Source organism: Crocodylus siamensis, chromosome 2 (assembly GCF_052110815.1).
Source record: "Crocodylus siamensis isolate JL-2025a chromosome 2, ASM5211081v1, whole genome shotgun sequence".
Lineage (NCBI taxonomy): Eukaryota > Metazoa > Chordata > Crocodylia > Crocodylidae > Crocodylus > Crocodylus siamensis.
Window position 1 is genome coordinate 184,280,084 of NC_143396.1, and position 20,379 is coordinate 184,300,462.

Genomic DNA, 20,379 nt, shown 5'->3' on the forward strand with positions numbered 1-20,379 from the left:
GGGTTAGTACTAACACCAAGGCAAAATTGAAACCAAGTGAACTTGCTGCATGTTGTACCAGGACAGAGCTGAGACCCAGTGGGCTGACTGTGTGCATGCCACCCTGAGGCACAGCTGAGACCTGGTATGCAGCTGGCCTGATGGTTTCTATTCTCTGGCTCATTCTCTTCATGGAGGTAGATAGTAGGATTACTGTTTTTTACTGTTTGCACAGGACTACTTAAGGAAGTAGCAAATTGGTGAACTGCATCTGGGTGCTCAGAGTAGTGAGGCTGTCCTGGAGTTGTACCCTTTGGGGATGGAAGGGGATATTGGCTTGGGGCCAGCACCACCCTCCTGGGCCCAATGAGCGAAGACATGGGAAAGTCTGGGAATGGTGCATCTTGGATGCTGGAGGAATGCTTTATCATCTGGAGCAGACTGACAGTACCCTGGCACAACCTGGGTAAAATGGTTCAAAAATAACCCTCACCTGAAATGGCATAACTTTATAATGTTTAGAGGGTACTTAACATGGATTTGCACTCTTTAACCAGCAATACTCCTGTTTTAAGTATCTGTGTGACTGTTTAAAGGTAACCTGTACTGTCACCCTGAGAGTGATGTAGCTGTGATGGTCCAGAAATGATGCCAGAAGGAAGGGTTTCTAAGGGTGATATATCTTACTGGATCAAATGTGTAGTTTAGTTAGACAAGCTTTCCAATGCAAGACGTTCTACATCAGGTCAAAGTGAAGAAGGTCTTGCACTGGAAAGTTTGTCTAGCACTACTTCTCAGTGGGCACATGTACATGAGACATTTACTGCAGAGCTAACTAATTAGTACCACAAACAAGTCTGAGAGTCTACATGTGCACCCCTCTTAGGGCACAGTAAACTAATAAATGCTGCCATAGGATAGTACTTTTAAACAGAAGTACTGTCCTATAGCAGCATTATTTAGTGCACTACAACACATGGGTAGACGCTGATGGGGCTAGTTAAAGCATGAGAATGTTTTAGTATAGGGGCTGCCTGCCAGCTAGACCCACACTGGAGAACCCTTATACCCCAGCCAGCCTCTCTGTAGCATGTTGAGCCAGGTCAGAGTAGCCCCAGTCTGGCAGGGCTGACCCCCAGGCCCTCTGCCAGCCTGAGCTGCTCTGCCCCAGCTCAACGTGTTGTGGTCCTAGACACACGTGTAAATCTGGCACCTGAGAACAATGAATTCTGGCGCAAACTACATCAGAGTTTATTCAGTCAAATTAATTGCACATGTAGATGTGCCCAGTTGTTCCAATAAGATATATCACCCTGAGAAATCCTTGCTGTTTAGATAGATAGTCTCACCTTATGCCACAGTTTTTGCCTGAATATTGAGATTCAATTGAGTCTTTGCAGTGCAAATAAAATTTTCCACTTTGGGATTTATGTTACTCTTAGTAGAGCATTTTCAGTGCTCTGGGCACATTAATTGCTGTCCTGTTAGGACAGATCAAAGTGAATTGGAAATGTTTGTAAAGTGTGTGTGGTTAGTGGTTGTTGCAGCCTAGATAAAGTTCTCAACCACCAGAAACTTAAACTTGTAAATACACCAGATATACCATCTCATCCCCTCTTTCTGTTCTAAATTCTGGGAAGATGGTAAAGGGCATGACTAGAAATGTAGTTTACTGCTTTCCCATTTTCTCTTTCTAGTCCTACCCACACAACACACTGAATTAAGTTGTTGTCTTCACTGTTCCTTTGCCCAGTATGGAAAGACCCCTCTGCAAGCCCTGGTGTTTCTTTGTTTCCTCCTGAGAACTGTACTAGCTTCACTGCATTATAGATAGTTAAGTCTTACATATTAGTGGAAAGCTTAAGTGGAAAAAGCAGTAGATTAGACAAAACTTTAGAATGCCACCTAGTTAATCATACTTTTCTTTGGGGAGAAAAAAAATCCATCCATACTGGTAAATAAAACCAAATTGGAATCAGATTAAAAAGTCAATATTGTTGGCAACAGTTTTGCCACTTACCAGAGTAAACTGGACATTGACTGTAATAAGAAACTATTGTATATAAAGTTTTTAGTGGGTACGTCTAAACATGCAATTCATGTGAAGCAATAAACTCTGGAGTTTATTGTTCCTGAATTTATTGCTCCCAGGCACACTGTTTGAATGTGTGCCTGGGACTATAGCATGTTGAGCTGGGTTGGAGCATTCCTGGCTGGCAGGGGGCCCCAGGGGTTGAAGGCTCGTGTTCATCTTGTGGTCAATGATGACCCCCAAGTCTCTTTCTTCCGACGTGCTAGCCAGTGTAGCACTGCCAAGCCTATAAGGATGCTGCAGGTTTTTCCTCCCAAGGTGGAGAACCTTGCATTTTTCAGTGTTAAACACCATCGGGTTCTTGTCTGCCCATTTGCTGCGCCTGTCCAGGTCAGCCTGGATCGCCGTCCTGTCTTCAGGTGTGGATGCTTTGCCCCAGAGTCTGGTGTCATTGGCGAACTTGGCCAGTCCGCTTCTCACTCCAATGTCTACATCATTAATGAAGACGTTGAACAATATATGTTCAAGAACAGAGCCTTGGGGGATCCCACTGGTCACAGGGCACCATGACGATTGACCACCCTCAAGGTCAATTACCACCCTCAAGGTCTGACCACGGAGCCAATTTCCCAGCCAGTGGATCATGGTGGACCCAAAGCCACAAGTGGCCAGTTTTGCCAAGAGGTGATCATGGGATACCAGGTCAAAGGCTTTTTTGAAGTCAAGATATATGACATCAATCTCTTCTCCCTTGGCCAGGTCACCTGGTCGTAAGGAAATGAGATTTGTCAAGCAAGACCTACCCACAACAAACTTGTGTTGGCTATACCTCAGGATGTTGGCATTGGCCAGTCCGTTAAGGATGGCCTCTTTAATAAACTTTTCTAAGACCTTCCTCGGGATAGAGGTCAGGCTGATGGGCCTATAGTTTGCTGGATCCACTTTCCTCCCTTTCTTGAAGATAGGTGCCACATTGGCCTTCTTCCAGTCTTCAGGCACTACACCAGAGTGCCAGGAGTTCTCAAAGATCCATGCTGGGCTGTGATGCTCGCCAGCTCCTTGAGTATTCTGTGGTGTAGATTGTCAGGGCCGGCTGACTTGAAGGTATCCAGCCTCTCAAGGTGTTCCTTCATGAGGTCAGCATTGATGGAGGGTAGGGGATCTCCCTTACCCAGACCTCCCTGTCCCCTAGTGGATTAGTGAATTAATCAACTCAGCAGTAAACAACTTGTGTAGATGCACCCAGTATTTGTCAATCTGGGTGCATCTATATGTTCATTAATGTGCCTTAGTTAACTTGTATAATCAAGCACTAAAATATGCTCGATAACCAGCATTACATGCACATTATTGCTGGTGCTTGCCTTTTTAGTGACACTACTGCGCAGTACCCTAATCATGCTGCGCAGTAGTGTATTAGCACTGTTTGTGCTATTTTTATGCAGTTAGTGTCTTGTGTAGACGCACCCAGTGAGGACCAGGATATGTATATGATCCAGATGTTTGGTGATGATATGCTTATCTAAGCAGTGAAGTTTTCAAAAGTAGCTACCTACAATGTAGATGCAGATCTCAAATTTGTGTATTCAGAAGGTCACATAAACTATTACTGTTGTGGTAATGATCTAAAGACATTTAGAATTTAGCAAAGCAGAGTGCTGTTGAATTGCCCCTGCTGTCACACTGGTAGCAGTTTTTTCCATAGCTTAGTCACCATCCTGGCCTAGATTCTCCTTCCCTTGACAAACCTAACAAAATAATTACATTCAGAAGGCTACCCATGATACACTGATTCTGTCTTAAGCATTGCTGTATAGATTTTAGTGGTGATCTGTAAATGAAATGTTTTCTAAGAAGGCCCTACTGTAATAGACAAAGACCCTTGTGTCAGGAATCCATGTTATAGCTATAACTCACTACCTTGGTTTCCCTCAGCCTGAATTTAATATTTTACTCTACATCCTTGCCCTTTGTTACTAAGCATTAGATGATTTATAAAGTGATTGTGATGGAAAACAATTGCCAAAGGCAGTGTGCTGGAGAGATAAAACTGCCAAATCGAGTGAGAAAGATGACACAAAATTAAACATAAAGTTCCCCTTGCTGTTGATGGGCAGCACTAGCTTACAGTTCAGATGGCACTTTAACACCATGCTCTAAGCAAATTACTGAATTCAGGGAGTCTTGGAGCACTGTTCACTGTTTGAAGTATAATATTCTGGGTAGTGTCCTCAGCTGGTGTTAATGGACAGTGTTCCATAATAGAACCTCAGTCATTCATACCAATTATGGATGTGGCCCCTGAAATTATTTATAGTCTCTAATGAGACCTATTTGATCCTGAGGAACATCTCAAAATATAGCAGATTTTTAGGCTGGCAGGTTGTCTTGTCACCAGTAGTCCCAGTGACCTGAGAATCTGAAAACAAAGGGCCATTCTGCCTTCTGAGTGTCTTTCACTGGCCAGACACCTGGGAAAATATAGCATTAATTATTTGTACAGGAAGCAGGGCTTCAGAGCACCCAGCATCAGTCTGATTCTATTGCAATAGGTACTGTACACAGCATATGAAGGTTGAAGATGATCATGAACAGCAGGAATAAGATCTTGAGAACATCAAAGATTTCACAGATTTCATAGACATTAGGGCTGGAAAGGACCTTGGAAGATCATCGAGTCCAGCCCCCTGCCCAAAAGGCAGGGAGTCAGCTGGGGTCATAGGATCCCAGCAAGATAAGCATCCAATTTACTCTTGAAGGTGTTCAATGTAGGTGCTTGAACCACCTCTGATGGCAGACTGTTCCAGACCTTGGGGGCTCAGACAGTAAAGAAATTCTTCTTTATGTCCAGCCTGAAACGGTCTTGTAGTAGTTTATGACCATTCAACCTTGTCATCCTTTGAGGCGCTCTGGTAAACAAACGCTCTCCCAGATCCTGGTGGTCACCCCTGATAAACTTATAGGTGGCCATCAGATCACCCCTGAGCCTGCGCTTTTCCAGGCTAAAGAGCCCCATGGCTCTCAGCCTGTTGTCATAAGGTCTGTTTTCCTGGCCTCTGATCATGCGTGTGGCCTTCTCTGGACTCTCTCAAGCTTCTCCACATCCTTTTTGAATTGTGGAGCCCAAAACTGGACGCAGTGCTCCAGCTGCGACCTCACCAAAGCCGAGTACAAGGGGAGAATGACGTCCCAGGATTTGCTTGAGAAGTATCCATGGATGCATGCCAACGTTTTGGTTGCTTTACTAGCCACAGCATCGCATTGATGGGATTTCTTGGTAGCTAATTTTCTATTCTTATCTCCAGACCTTAAATTCAGAGGATTTTCTTGTTGAAGAGACAAGAAAATAATGCCAGAAGATGGCTTTTACTAACCCTTTGGCCACCTTTCCAAGTCATGGTGGCTGCTTGCAGCAGCCTTTGATTTCCAAAAAGAAGGATTTAATAAGATCACATTATTTTGTCATTGAAGAATGGAATTCCAGTAGTTCAACTGGTCACTTTAAGGTTTGTGGCACAGCCACCAGTAATCTTCGCTCATGACTTCCTGCCCTTTGGGCAGGGGGCTGGACTCGATGATCTCCCGAGGTCCCTTCCAGCCCTGATGTCTATGAAATCTATGAAATAATAGGTGACCTCTTTGGCAAGTAGCACTGGTATCATTATGAGGAGTTGGAAAGGAGGAGTAGCAATTGGTGGGCAAAGGACATGCTCTGGGGACATGGAAGCAGCAAGGGAAGAGAAAAAGAGTAATGAATTGTGGTATAGAAAGGAAGGAGGCCGTATGAGTCTGAAAAGGTCACCCTTTTCTCCAGCATTGAACGATATGCTATATGTTGTTCTTTGTGGAGTTTCTGTAATACTGAAGCTATGTGTTTGTGTATTATTTTAAGGCTCTCTTGAAGCTTGCATATTTAATAGTGATTTGACATCATGTTAAAATGTAGCATACTAGGAGTTCTCCTAGAAATAGTGATGAGATGAACCATGCTGTCTCTGAGACAGCATTTGTAGTCCATTTGGATCAGTAGACCAAGGGTCTAGAATTTCCGGTGAGGTCACAGTGAATTATTTTTATTCATCTTTTGGGGGTTTCCAATGAAATCTTACTGGTTAAGACTTGATCACAACTGAATTTCTAGTTTTGTTCTGCCAAATAGGCAATTGTCTTGGGAGGGAAATCAGTAGTGTATGTTGGATGGGTGGCATGAGTATCCTGGCAGACACTCAGTGTGTGTCTACATGTGCATGCACTAAGGCATATTAATGCAGTGTGTAGACCGACTTGGAAATAAAGTTAGTCCCAGGTCATCAACATACATAGCATTAATGCACCATAGCATGTCTACACGCCTAAATAGTTTAAAATTACCATTTTAAGATGCATTAAGGGCATGCACATGTAGACCCACACCGTTAATATGCCTTAAAAATGGCTAATGCACCTTAAATCAGCTTGTGTAGATGCACCCTCCGACTCTGTTGTATATACCAAGGTGGCCAAAACAGAGCTTGTTCCCAGCAAGTCACATCTTCTCTCTTGTTCCCATCAGATAAAAGAAACCAAACTTCTCAACCCCAAGAAATCCTAGCTGAGAAGAGGGTAGGATTGCAGCCTTACCCACCGGCTTTTGCAGAGGGGGATCCCTTAAGTCTGCTTTTACTGAAGGCTCCAGTCTGCCCCCCTGGAGTGTCCCCAAGTCAGCTTCCAAGATGTTCTTTCTTCCCTCAGGATGACCATAATATAAGAAATTTCCATTTCCAGATCTTATTATGATGAGATTCTATCTCAGTGAAAGAACAGTAATGTTTCTGTCATGGAAGAGTTTTGAATTGGAAAGGGTGTTGAACCTGATGGACTCATTTTACAGGTGGTACACTAAAACATAACTTAATGAAACCCAGAGAAATTCTGCCAATAGAAGAAGCCATTAATTTTATTTCTAGATATTTTACTATTAATGTTTGAAATGCTTCACCTGTTATAACCTGGATGACAATTCCAGGTTGCATGACACTGAGGAAGCTAGTGCTCAACCATACATGTCAAAGGAATTAAGCTCAATTTTATTTGTCTTCTGTATGCCTGATTTTTATTGAGAGCAGCTGCCACTTCACTGAGCAGAGACATCTCAGATAATGGGCAAGGTGACAGGCAACACAAAACCATATGACATTTAAATTCAGAATAGGAATCCCACTTACCGAGAGGGAGAGGTTTCGTTTGCATTCTTCATACTTGTCGTTTTTTTTCTCCAACAGCTCCTCATCCCTAAACATATCAAGATCAGCTTTAAGCAAAATTAAATCATAGTACATCTGTGAAACAGCCTTATATTTTTAAATGATTATTTCCATGGTAATACATGGAACTGTATGCCTAATGGTGAACCACCGCTAGAATATTTACATTCATGAGCCATCTACAGGAAAATTAGAACAAATTATTTAGTATAATGGTTTCTAACGTACTCTATTGCATTTTGTCATGTTAGCAGAATTGTGCATAATTACTAACATCTATTTCTTCTGATACATCTTAAGGAATCTTTACTTGCAGCTTCTATAAAATGAACGTTGCTCACTTTTTCTGATAAGTCACTCATAATGCTTTATTGGAATATTCAATTTCCTGATAACATACAGAGTAGGTCAAATCTATGACCTTTTCTTTCAAGGGCAATTTTGTAAACCACTAACTCCTATGGATTTGACTATTCTATAAATATGACTGCTATGCAAATCTATCATATTAACAGGCACTTTATAATTCGGCAAGCAGGATGACGTATTACGGATGACAAATTTCTGTCATGTTAGAAGACAGTGGTTTCCTACAGTGCAGAGCAGAGGCATTTAATATCTCTGCCCATTGTCTAAATGTAGATTTACTTAATTAGGGAAAAAATCTTTTACTTTTACTACTTTATGAGGAGAGCATAATTCTTTCAAGATTTTGCCCAGCCTCTCCTATGTGCTGACATAAGTTTGTAGTGATGGGTAGCCCTCTAGCAGTGTGGTATTGATGGCTCAAAACTGGCAGCCACTTTCTCCATATAATGGGAAATACATAGAACTAGAACAACCCAAAGACAGGAGATAATCTCACTGAAAGGAGGCATCACCGCTACAGCCTACACTGATAGAGCTCCAGTCTCTAGCCAAGACCTGAAGCTGCCTCTCTCTTCCAAAAGTAGCGGGGAGGGGCAATGTGTGATGACCCCCTCCCTTCACAAGAGTTGCATACATGAGTGGAACAGAGTATGTAATTTGCATTCTGCTAGTGTAGGTGAGTCTGGTCAACTGTAAACTACTAGCATTCATATAGATTTTGCCATGGGTCTAGATAGAAAATAAGTAAGCAAATTTTGTAAGCATAATGAGAATTTACTATATTATAGCATCCTTAATGCTATATTATCCACTCACATACTATTCATAAATGTTTTGGCACTGAGATTCATGTTATCACCTACTAATAGCAGGAGACAGCAATCCTAATGAATTCTCCCCTACAACCAAGTCTTCTGAAATCTGACATTTATAATATGAGTGGCATGATGGTCTACTGTCATTCATATGTCACTCAGATTCCCTTCGGTCCAGAGAGTCTGTCACTGGTGGAAGTGACTAAGGAGCAGGATTGTCTGATTAAGCACTTGCGTAGTCTAGTCTAAAAAAGTCAAACACCACCAGATACCTGTTCAACAGATTTGCTGAATATATAGGAAATCTCTTGATTTTTTTTTAGCACAGTAGTAAAGAAATCTTTTTTCTATTGACAAGTTCAGCATGAATTATTAGTGTGACAGGTTTCTGTCTACATCAGACCCTCTTCCTCCTCCCATCTGCCACCCTTTCACTCTTAAGAAAAGGAAGCCACATTCTGTGGTAAAGCACCAGCTAGAAATGGGGCAGTGCTTCTGAGATCTGTTCTTTGGAGGACACCCTACAATGGTATTTTTAAAAAAAAGTTTAATATAATGATGACTTATTGTGATACTGCCCAGAAGATCCAGTGGAGATTGAAACCCAGTTGTGCAAAGATGTATAAGACACAGCCCATGCACTGACTTATTTGCTGTCCAAATAGACAAGAGACAAACGGGGTAGAAAGCAAACAAAGGCCAGAGAGGTAAAATGACTTTGCCCAGAGCTGCACAGTCTCTTGACTCTCAAGTCAACATCATCTTCCTCTGATCACACTCTTTAAAACAGCAATAAAGTTGCTATTTTTCTTACTATTATATTCCCCCACAAACAATGTTAACTTAAATGTTCAAGAATTGAACACAGACCGTCTTTATAGCCCCATGAAAAAAAGAATAGAAAACAAGTTTCATAATGGTCAAACCAAATCCTCATAAATCTCTGATTATGGATTAAAGTTTATTTCATCTTGAAATATTTTGTCCATGAAGAAATGTATTCACAGATCAAAAGTCATGCAACTTTTACCCACCTTGTAAATCTCTTGATTTGTACTATTTTGAATATTCTTCTCTTGTATTGGTTTTTTGGTCTCTTCATTTAGTCTGTTTGGCTGTGCATTCACACATTTGCAATGAAAAGGCAAGGCCTAAAGAAAGCATGGGGTTAATTATCAAAGCAGTTTAATGTACTCATCTTATGCCTCCAGATTTCGGAGTTAAAATCCTGCAAAATTTCTGAGTAGAAATTACTTTGTTGGCATAAACCCCAATACACATTTGCCAGTTTCCTAAAATGAGTGCAAAATTTGATACAATTGTTAGTCTGTGCTCATATGAAGTTTTAGAATTATAAAATTTAGGATTGTTTTTGCAGGTTCCCTGTGAGAGAATGCTTGTTACCAAATGTTTAGCAGGACCAGCATAATATTAGGATTTAAACCTAGAGCCCCGGTTTGAGGCCATTTCATTGAACTGTGAAGACTCATGATAGTTTCATAGTTAGTAGGGTTGGAAGGGACCTGAGCAGATCATCAAGTCCGACCCCCTGCCATGGCAGGAAAGAATACTGGGGTCAAACGACCCCAGCAAGGTGATTGTCTAGCCTTGTTTTAAAGACCCCCAGGGTAGGAGCCAGCTCCACTTCACTTGGAAGTTGGTTCCAGATCCTAGCTGCCCTGACTGTGAAGTAGCACCTCCTGATGTCTAATCTGAATTTACCCTCTGCCAGCTTGTGGCCGTTATTCCTGGTCACTCCTGGTAGTGCTTGGAGGAACAGGGACTTCCCCAGTGCCTGCTGGTCCCCTCTGGCTAGTTTGTAACAGGCCATTAGATCCCCCCTCAGCCTTCTCTTGTGGAGGCTGAACAGGTTCAGGTCCCGTAGCCTCTCCTCGTAGGGTCTGCCCTGCTGCCCCCTTCCTGTGGACCCTCTCCACGTTGTCCACATCCCTCTTGAAGTGCAGTGCCCAGAACTGGACGCAGTACTCCAGCTGCAGCCTGACCAGTGCCGCATAGAGGGGGAGTATCACCTCCTTGGACCTGCTTAAGATGCATCTGTGGATGCATGACAGGGTGTGGTTGGCCTTTCTGACTGCATCCCCACACTGCTGGCCTATGTTCATCTTGGCATCAATGATGACTCCAAGATCCTTTTCTGCCTCTGCACTGACGAGTAGGGAGTTCCCCAGCCTGTAGGTATACTGCTGGTTGTTCCTCCCCAGGTGCATCACCTTGCACTTGTCGGTGTTGAATCCCATCCTATTCTCATCCGCCCACCCCTGTAACCTGTCTAGGTCTGATTGTAGCCTGTTCCTTCCTTCTAACATGCCCACATCCCCCACATCTTAGTGTCATCAGCAAATTTGAACACAGTGTTTTTTACCCCCTCATCCAAGTCACTGATGAAGATGTTGAACAGTGCAGGCGCGAGGACCAAGCCCTGTGGAACCCCACTGCCCACATCCCTCCAGGTTGAAAATGACCCACCCACCACCACTCTCTGGGTGCGGCCCTCCTGCCAGTTGGCGACCCATTTGACTGTGTGTGTTGACACCACAGTCTCCCAGTTCCTTAATGAGAACAGGGTGAGAGACAGTGTTGAATGCCTTCCTAAAGTCCAGAAAGACTATGTCCACTGCTACCCCTGTGTCTAAGGATTTGGTGACCTGGTCGTAGAAGACCACCAGGTTGGTCTGACAGGACTTGCCTCTAATGAACCCATGTTGGTTGCCCCTAAGCATAATCTCCCCTGCTGGCTCCTCGTGGACATGTGCCAGAATAATTCTCTCAAAAAGCTTACTTAGGATCGAGGTAAGACTAACTGGCCTGTAGTTCCCCGGGTTCTCCTTCCTCCCTTTTTTGAAGATGGGAACCACACTGGCCTGCTTCCAGTCCTCTGGCACCACACCAGAGCACCACAAGTGCTCGTAAAGCTGTGCTGGGGTCCCACAATGACCTCAGCTAATTCCCTCAGCACTCTGTGGTGGAGATCGTCCAGACCAGCTGATTTAAATACATCCAGTCCCTCCAGAAGTTCCCTCACTAGATCCTCCCTGACCCTTGGCCTAGATGCGCCTCCCCTGGGGCCTGAGGGGGGCTCGATGGGGGGGCTGATCTTGTCCCTGCTCAGGAAAATGAAGGCAAAGAAGCCATTAAATAGGTTAGCTTTGTCATCTGGTGTGATGACCAAATTTCCTAGCATGTCTTTCAAGGGCTCCGTGTTACCTGGAACCTTCTTTTTGTCCCCTATGTATTTAAAAAAGGACTTCTTCTTGTCCCTGATCTGGGAACCTAGTCCCAGTTCCATCTCCACCTTGGCCTTCCTGACTGCCCCCCTGCATCCCCGAGCAACCGCTATATAATCCTCCCTGGTGGTGGCCCCTCCCTTTGATTGGGTGTACGCTTCTCTTTTAGCTAGAAGACATTCCTGGATGCTTTTGGTGAGCCATGGGGGCTTTTGTGCCCTCCTGCTCCCTTTGATCCATGTTGGGATTACCTCCCTTTGGGCTTGGAGGATCGTCTCCTTAAGGAGCAACCACTCTTCTTGAACACCTGGCTCCCCTCCCCTCTGGGACCTCAGTGCTTCCCTGACTATTCTCCTTAGCTCACTGAAGTCCACCCTCCTGAAATCTAGAGCTGCTGCTGCCTTGCTGCAGGCCTTTGCCATCTTGCGCTGGATGGTGAATTCCAGCAGGTGATGATCACTGTCGCCCAGGTGGTCAAGCACCTGCAGCCCCCTCACCACGTCATCACCAGGTCCAACAAGGCATCTCCCCTGGTGGGGCTGTGCACCTCCTGGGTTAGATGGAGGTCCTGCATTCCAGCTAGGAGCCTACGTGAGCAGTCAGATCTGGCTGACTGCTCTTCCCAGCAGATGTCTGGAAAGTTCAGGTCACCCATGATGACCACGTCCTATGACCTAACTACCTCTGTGAGCTGACTTAAGAATTCCTGGTCTAGGTCTTCCCCTTGGTTGGGTGGTTTGTAGTAGACCCCCACTGTTAAGTCTCTTTCCCCTTGACTGCCTTGTATTCTAACCCATAGCACTTCCATGTGCCCCTCCTCTGACTCTGTGCTACCTGGTGAGGATGTGTATTCCTCCTTAATGTAGAGCCCCACACCTCCCCCTTTCCTCCCTGTCCTGTCCCTCCTGTACAGCCTGTAGCCCTTGATATTCGCCACTCAGTCATGTGTTGGGTCCCACCACGTTTCAGTGAGCCCCACTATGTCTGGGTTGGTGTCAGCTAGCAGGAGGGTACGTTTCTCCTGCTTGTTTCCCATACTATGAGCGCTTGTGTAGAGGCATTTGAGGCCTCCTGTGGATGTGTGCACTGGCCCTCTAATCACAACATTGCCCTGGCCCCTGTTGCTTACCTGTGTGTATGTTCTGCTCGTTGGTCTAGGCTGGGCTGTACTTGTGAGTGCTGCTTGGTTTAGCAGTCCATGGTTTCCTCCACCCTCATCTTCCCCTTCCTGCGACGAGCCTAGTTTAAAGCCTGCCAGAGGAGATCTGCCAACCTAGAAGAAAAAACACGCTTACGTTTAGGGGAAAGGTGGAGCCCATCCCACCCAAGCATGTCTCTCATCATGATGTGCGGGTTGTTGTCAAGGAAGCCAAAGCCCACCTCAAGACACGATTCCGGAAGCTGCCAGTTGGTCTCTGCAATGCACGTCTCATGCCATCTTCCACATCCGCTCATTGGTAGAACAGAAGAGAATACCACCTGTGCACCTGTCTCCTTCAGCACGCCCTGCAGAGCGTGGTAGTCTGCCATCAGGCGATCAGGGCTTCTACTGGCTGCATCATTAGTACCCACATGGAATAGGACCATGGGGTAGTAATCGGTGGGCTGGATCACGGCCTGGATCATCCCCATCACGTCATGAATCTTTGTTCCAGGTAGGCAGTAGACCTCGCCTTTTGAGGGGTCCTGGCGACAGATGGGGCCCTCTGTACCTCTCAGGATGGAGTCGCCTATGACAATCACTTGATGCTTTCTCCTCCGGGACTGCTTAGCTCCTTCGGGCTGTTCGGAGCGTGGAGAGTGTGGAGTTGCCTCCTCTCTGGTTGCCATGAGGTGTGAAAGCTTTGTAGGTCTGTATCTGTAGGTCCCAAAGCATTGACTGTTGAATGGAAATATGAAGAGGGATCCTTAGGAAGACTATTTCTTAGGACTGGAAGAGACCTCTTGGGTCATTGAGTCTAGTCCCATGCTGTCTCAGACAACACCTCTAGCAATTTATGTTTATCAATGTAGCATGCTCCTGCTTAAAAGCACTGGTGTTATTGGAGGTTGTTCCAGAATCTTATTCCTTTTATTGGTTAAAAACTTTCTTCTAATATCCAGGATGAATTCTTGCCCATTTCAAAAAAGTAGGGTTTAAAGTAAAATAGATATCATTTTTCTTCAAAATAATGCCTGTAACTTTCCTTTCTTTGTCATGGTAGAAGAAACCTGGTGTGGGATGAGTGAAGTGGTACAAATTTTAGATTTGCAGTCTACCTGACATCCAACAGTCTTCTGCCTTGTTTAATGCAATGGGATGATTTCCCATTTTCCAGTGTAGTAGCTTCAAGAAAGGAAAACCTGAGAGAGGCTAAATATTTTTTCTTCTAAAGAGGACCATTGTTCCAATTTCCCTTATACTTGTATAAATCAAGAATAACTTCACTGAGTTGTACCAAAGCGAAGGAGCAGATCATGGACCAACATCTTTTGATTTTTTAAAAATATTTCTCTCTCCCCAGTAATGAAGGATTGGTCAGGACAGTAGTAGTTTGACAGTTATCATGTATTCTGGCAACTTTGCAGAATGTTAATGTGACCAAGTGTATGCTCTGCAACATGGCTTATCTTTGACTACATACACACATTCAAATAATCTGGGGGAATTCTCTCAGGTTTGTTCTTGTGGTAGAAAAACTTATCCAGAGCTACGTGAATGGACATTCAAGTGCTGAGGCCCTGAACAGTAGAGAACTTGCAGCACTGACACTGTGCACACATCTCTGGATGCTCTGCAGGCTCCCTTAATCTGCCTGGCAACAGATGGCAGCAGTGCATAAAGCAATCTTGACTGGCTAACCTAAACTGCCCAGGGTCGGTTTGTGTTGTTAGCATGTACAGACATTCTTTCTCCCCAGAGAAACTCTCCTGGAAGTAATTTAACCCTCATTGTTCCTAGGTTCTTTTTCTCCCAGAATAACCGTTTTTACTTTGGGAGAAAAAGCCTGAACTTCTGCATCAACTCTCAGGAAAAATGGAATGACTGTATGAGGCCTCTGTTTCCTGCTATGCATGAAATAGGAACGCATGAAAATGAAAGACTTGTTTCTAGATGCAGAAGTTCAGTCAGAAACCTTTTTGTATGTGTAAGTTAAGAGCAGTCACATGCTAATCAAAATCTATTTAACCTAAAATGTTTTCCTCATCCTGGGCAATCTAGTGACTAAATTCCATACCAGAGGTTGGCAATCTATGGCTTGAGGGCTAAATCCAGTCTGTGGAACCTTTGGTTCTGGCCTGGGGATATGAGGCTTTGGCTGGAGGGAGAGAGGGGCAAGGGGGAGACTTCTGTGAGTATTCTCCCTGTGTTGCTGGAACTTTTCTTGTGCTACTGGGGATACAAGTGGCAGGCAGCCTCCAAGCTGCGCAGCACGCATGGTCACGCAGGCGTGCCTGGCAGCACAGCATGAACGCACCTGCATGACTGCACATACTGCACAGCTTACAATGAACGCTGGTGGCAGCAGGGTGCCAGGTATCTTGACTGATGTTCATTTTGGGTGCTTAGACTTAGATACTTTTAAGGATCCTGAATTTCAGAAAGTGCAGGAAAAAAACAGGGTTCTTCATAGTATATTAGATGGGTCATTGAAATCACTAGTCACTCTATACAGTTTTGCCTTATCCATCTCATGGCCATTACTCTCATGTCGTTCTCATTTTAGCTCAGATTTACCAGTAACAATCCCTTCATTATTATTTGCATTGAAGTGTTTCTAAAGAAAAGAATCCTTGTGCAAAGCAACTGGATCACAGCTGAGAATCTGGCAAAGAGCTGTGCTTTGCCTTGGAAAGAAGTGAATTGTCAGCTCTAATTATGTGTGTAACAAATGGTTCTACTACAGGGAAATTCATACCAAGCCAGAGGGCCATCACAATGCTCATGCAGCCTTTAACTTCACTTTGTTTAAGTTCTCAGATAGGACTTTGTTCAGCTTGCATTGGTGTCAGTGGTAACTGGATCAAGTTTGCAAGGTTTAAATATGTCCTGTATTGGTTTTCTGTATGATTTCAACATGACTGTGTCAAATCACAGACCCAAAACCTGTGTGATCCTCCCCGCCAGCATAATGGAAATAAATATGGCAAGATGGAAATAAAGAATAGGGGGAGGGAGGGAAGTGAAATGTTGACTCGCTGTTTTAGGCGTGTAGAATTGTTCCTAGCAGAGAGCTAACAGGGAAGGATGCAGGTGAGTTGCCCAGGGACTATGAGGAAAGTAATTTGTCTTCGTAACATGTATCTGCAGGATTTTTTTTCACACAGATACAGGGAGAATTGCTTGTCTGTGGCTCTGTACATGAGCGTATCAATAAAAAATAGTGGAACTTGATCATTTAAATCACTGTGAATTGCTATCTCGGAACCATAGTGCAAAGCATGATCTTGCTGTCAGATTTCATATGGAAGAGTCATTTGCTTGTATTTTTAATCAAAAGAGAATAGGAGCAGCTGAAAAGCTGAAGAACGAGAAAGAGATTTCATGAGTATTTTCACTGCTGTGGATTATTAGGACAAAAATTGTTCCATTGTGACATTTTTGTGGAATTTTGCACTACTAAATCTTATATTTTAATCCTGAGTGATGCTCCAAATTACATTTAACTGTTGTTCATGCTCAGTAAGATAAGCACTGTTCCTTTTTCTTTAGAATGGGCAAAATAGTGACAGTGAAGTGACAGCAAAGCCAGGAAACCAACAATAACCACTTGCAACATGGAGGTAGCCTTCTAATAAAGTTGGAGCAGAATCATGCTCAGTATATTTTTGTACTTGTAAGAGAGAAGGATGACTAATAACAGAGGTCTTGTGTTGACCAGTTTTCACTGTCCACTTAAATGCTGCTGAGAGTTTGTGCTGGATGTTAGACAAGTATGTCATATCTATCCTGCCTCTGTGCCAGACCTGGGAGATTGCCTTTGAGAGGAACATCCCACTGCCTTGCTCCCACTCGTCACACTCTAACATCCAGAAATTAGGAAGTGTGGCTGTCTTAGAGTATGCACAACAAAGCTTACCTAAGGTAAAAAGCCTGAAAGTGACTCTGAAGTGCACACTAAGGCCTACTCTACCTTAGCTTCATTACCTAATTTTTTATTTTTGTTCATACTAAGCAAAAGTGGGTGAGTAGGGCATATGTTTCAGTGATTTAGGAGGACCAATAGGATAAGACACAGATGGGAGAGATGTAAAACTCTCCTACGTCCTACAGGGCCTTGTAACTGAGAGTCTGATTCCTGCTGTGGACTTCTTTGCTGGGCTTTTGGAGTCCTACTCTTCCTTTGTACCTCCTCCTTTGATCCTGTCTCACCTCTGCCTTGGACCCTCTTGCCCAGCCTCCAGCTTTTCTTTGATCTTATCTCTGCCTTGGGATCCCAGTACCTTGCTCCTGCCTATTTTAGCCTGTGTATTGGATTCCTGGACTTCTGGCCTGGCCATGACCACAGAGTCACTTGCCATCTGTCATGATCCATCAAGCCATCTGGTATTGCAACCTGGGCTTCTGGACTTATGGTATAGTCAACCCATCATTTTTGAACCCTGATTCCTCATGTCTGGGTCATATCTGTGACAGCTCCTGGACTTGGCACAAAATCTTTAAAGCTTATAAGACTTTAACATCTTTAAAGTCTAATAAGGTAGACTTTAACTTTTTAGTCACTGAAGACTAATATTTTTTGTGGTTATGTTAAAATCCAATCTAACTTTGCCCTCAGGAACATGCTGTCTTTCTTTTGTGTTCTTATTCATGTTTTCCAGAGGATGCACTTGATTTTAATTAGCATGGCTCTGATTTCTCCATCAGAGTTGTAGTTTCTTTTCTCAGACCCAGGTTGGCATTCATGCAGAAAAATCATCTAGATTATCATTTTGATAAAATAAAACCAATTTAGGGGTTGTTTCAGCTTCTTTCTTGTTTTTACATCATTCGTACAGGAATGATTGGTTGTCTCATGCTAGTTGTTCCAAATAGAGAAAGGATGGAGCTTGTAATCATCACAGATTGTGGATATTTATTCAGGGTACCTCAGGCTTATCATGCACAAAAGAAGCAGTGGCCTGTGGATAGGTAAAAGGCTTCAGCTTCCAGCGTGCTCCAATCTTCCCTCATCATTTCCAAATTTGTTCTGAACAACAGAAAGTGAATAAAAGGGAAAGTGATTACAAAAGCACAATTGCACTACTTTTCCCCAACAAATCAGGGAGGGAATTTGCATGTAATAGTTGTTCCTGCCCAAATGTTATTCTCCCCTTAACTTCATTCTGTGAGGTTCAAATAGAAATTGCATAATTAAACAAAAAGAAGAAAATACACACACATTTTTTGAATCTGTAGTTCATATCTGCTTTGTGCAATAGCTGAAAGTGCGTGGCTTTGGTTTGGACAGAAAGCTGCTATATGTAATTTCCAGGAGACAGACACTTCATTTAACTGCACTACAGTGAGCACAATTAATTGAAGTGACGTATTGAGGCTTCCAGCATGCAGCTTATAATCTTGAGGGTAAGAAACATTTATAGGGGGACTTAAACAGCATACGTGAGTTGCTGCCATTTTTCATAAGACTGTTAAGAATTTTCATGATAATGTTTTAGTTGTTTTTGAAGTCATAAAAGTATTTAACTAGCAATCAATCAATACATTCTAGGCCAAAGGGAAAGCTGATCTTAATAATGTTGTCGTTCCCCTTCTATTCTGAGTTCAAATCCAGTGGATCACAGTTGGTAAACTCATTTCTTCCTGATAGAACTCTGTGCTTGCTTTTTAAAAGCTTTTAAAGGTAAAGTGGCATATTTAAAAATGTAGCTACTGTAATAAAAGCCTGGGGTAGGTTATAAATGTGGAAATATTTGTTGACCAGTGGCAAACAACTTTTTGGTTCTTCTGCATTGTACTGAGACCCAAATCTTAATTTCTACATCATCCTTGGGAACATACTGTTTCAATGTCAGTGGATTCCCAGGTAGTTCTGGTATACAGATGCGTTTCTCCTGAGCTGTTTACTTTTCTTTCATGCTGTAGAACTATGGTCTAGTGCAGAACAAAAGCCAGGGTAACAGTTTGTGAGGGTTTTTGCAGAGCAGGCTAGGTGAAGTGTAGCAATTTGGTATTGGATCCACACTGAGTGCACTATCCAAATCTGATCCTTTAAAAGGGCTAGGATTCAATGGCTGTGGAGATTGCTGCAACCCACAGTTATTATAGTTGATGAAATTGTAACAAGTATTTAGGTTGGATAGTAAAAAAACCTTTCTATGTCAGCTGATAAGTATTGGACAAGATTGTCAAGAAAGGCTGTTGAGTCTCCACTACTGCAATTTTTGAAGTGAAGACTAGACAAAGAGCAGTCTGAGATAGTTTAGACAGTAATGTTTTTGCTTTTGAGTGGTGGGTTGAACTAGATGCCAGCTGTTATTTCATTGCATGTGGCTCCTTTAAAGACAGGCAGTCTGTCCTCTACCTGCTTCAGGAGATGGGGAAATATACCTCAGCCTTGACCCTGCTGACTGAATTAAGTAGATGGCTCTTCACTGCACTCTCAGTGTGAGGATTTTTTGGCCTGAATTATGTATATTTGACTGACTTTGCATTAACCAGTGTTCAATTAAATGTGGTGCAGTGGTAGGAAAATGGTATATGATACACAATTAATGCATTTTGTGAAGTAACCATCTAACAAAAAAGGTCTTCCCTGACTACCAGCTTACTTATCTCTGCATGACAATGATATCTTTTAATGAATGATCCACCTGTGTGGCCGACAAAAACAGGATGCACAGTTTGGTGCGCTGGCCATTCAGTTAAAGTACCAGTACTGCTTTTTTCAAAAGGTTGCTTCTCAGTGGACTGGAAGCATCTTGCACATTTCTGAATTTGATAAGCTCTTACTAAAAGCAGCACAGTGAATTATACAGTAGTATTCCATTCATTATTTACCATCTCTTTTTAAAGTCTGTCACTATGAAAGAGATCTGGCATGCAGTATTGATTCTTGATAGAATGCCCTGATTTAATCAAGAGAGAAAACAAAGATAAAAAGATTGAAACTGTTTCTCTAAATTATAGCTCTGTTTATCATTAACAGAGTTCAGAAGTTGCATTCTTTCTTTCCCATCTCTTCAGATGTCTTGTGTAAATTAAGAACAGAGTAGTCTTCACATCTCCTTTTTAGACTGTTCCTTAGTCTGTCTTTACAACCTGGTTTATTTCCTCATTATCACTCCTTTGTAAGCCCAATATTATCAACAGTGAGATATTTAGTAGCACAGAATAAAATAAAAAGTAATGTAAAGGCACAACATTGTCTTATAGTATTTGGTTAGGTTTTGTATATGATAGCTATTTTTAATTTTCCAGGTGCTGAACAGCATAGAGGGATCCATGAGTGTACAGGCAGATTAGATGCATCAGCAGCTGAAGGTTTGTCATCTGCTTCATGCAGCTACTTTAAGAAGTATTCTCATAGGTGTCAGGAACTGTGGGAAATAGATCACCAAAGTAATTTCACTTAAATGAAATAGCTATCTTATGAGAGTGAACATAGATGGGGAAGGATGCATGCTGTTGATCTGAAATTTATTTGCAGGTATATAATTAAACAAAGAGTGGTCTGGGATCTATTTTTTACCAAATGTGGTTGTGGTATCTGATT

At 43.0% G+C, this 20,379-nt stretch overlaps 1 protein-coding gene across 2 annotated transcripts in view; it reads left to right on the forward strand.

Moving 5' to 3' along the window:
- Positions 1 to 20,379, forward strand: part of SERGEF (secretion regulating guanine nucleotide exchange factor) — a 276,067-nt gene that overhangs the window by 175,631 nt on the left and 80,057 nt on the right. The window contains exon 11 of one of the 2 annotated variants that reach the window (XM_090032562.1): positions 20,085 to 20,147. The exons of the other annotated variant lie outside the window; for it this stretch is intronic. Within the exon in view, the coding sequence (XP_089888688.1) occupies positions 20,085 to 20,147 (63 nt within the window). The remainder of the gene's footprint in view (positions 1 to 20,084; positions 20,148 to 20,379) is intronic. 2 annotated transcript variants of the gene reach the window in all.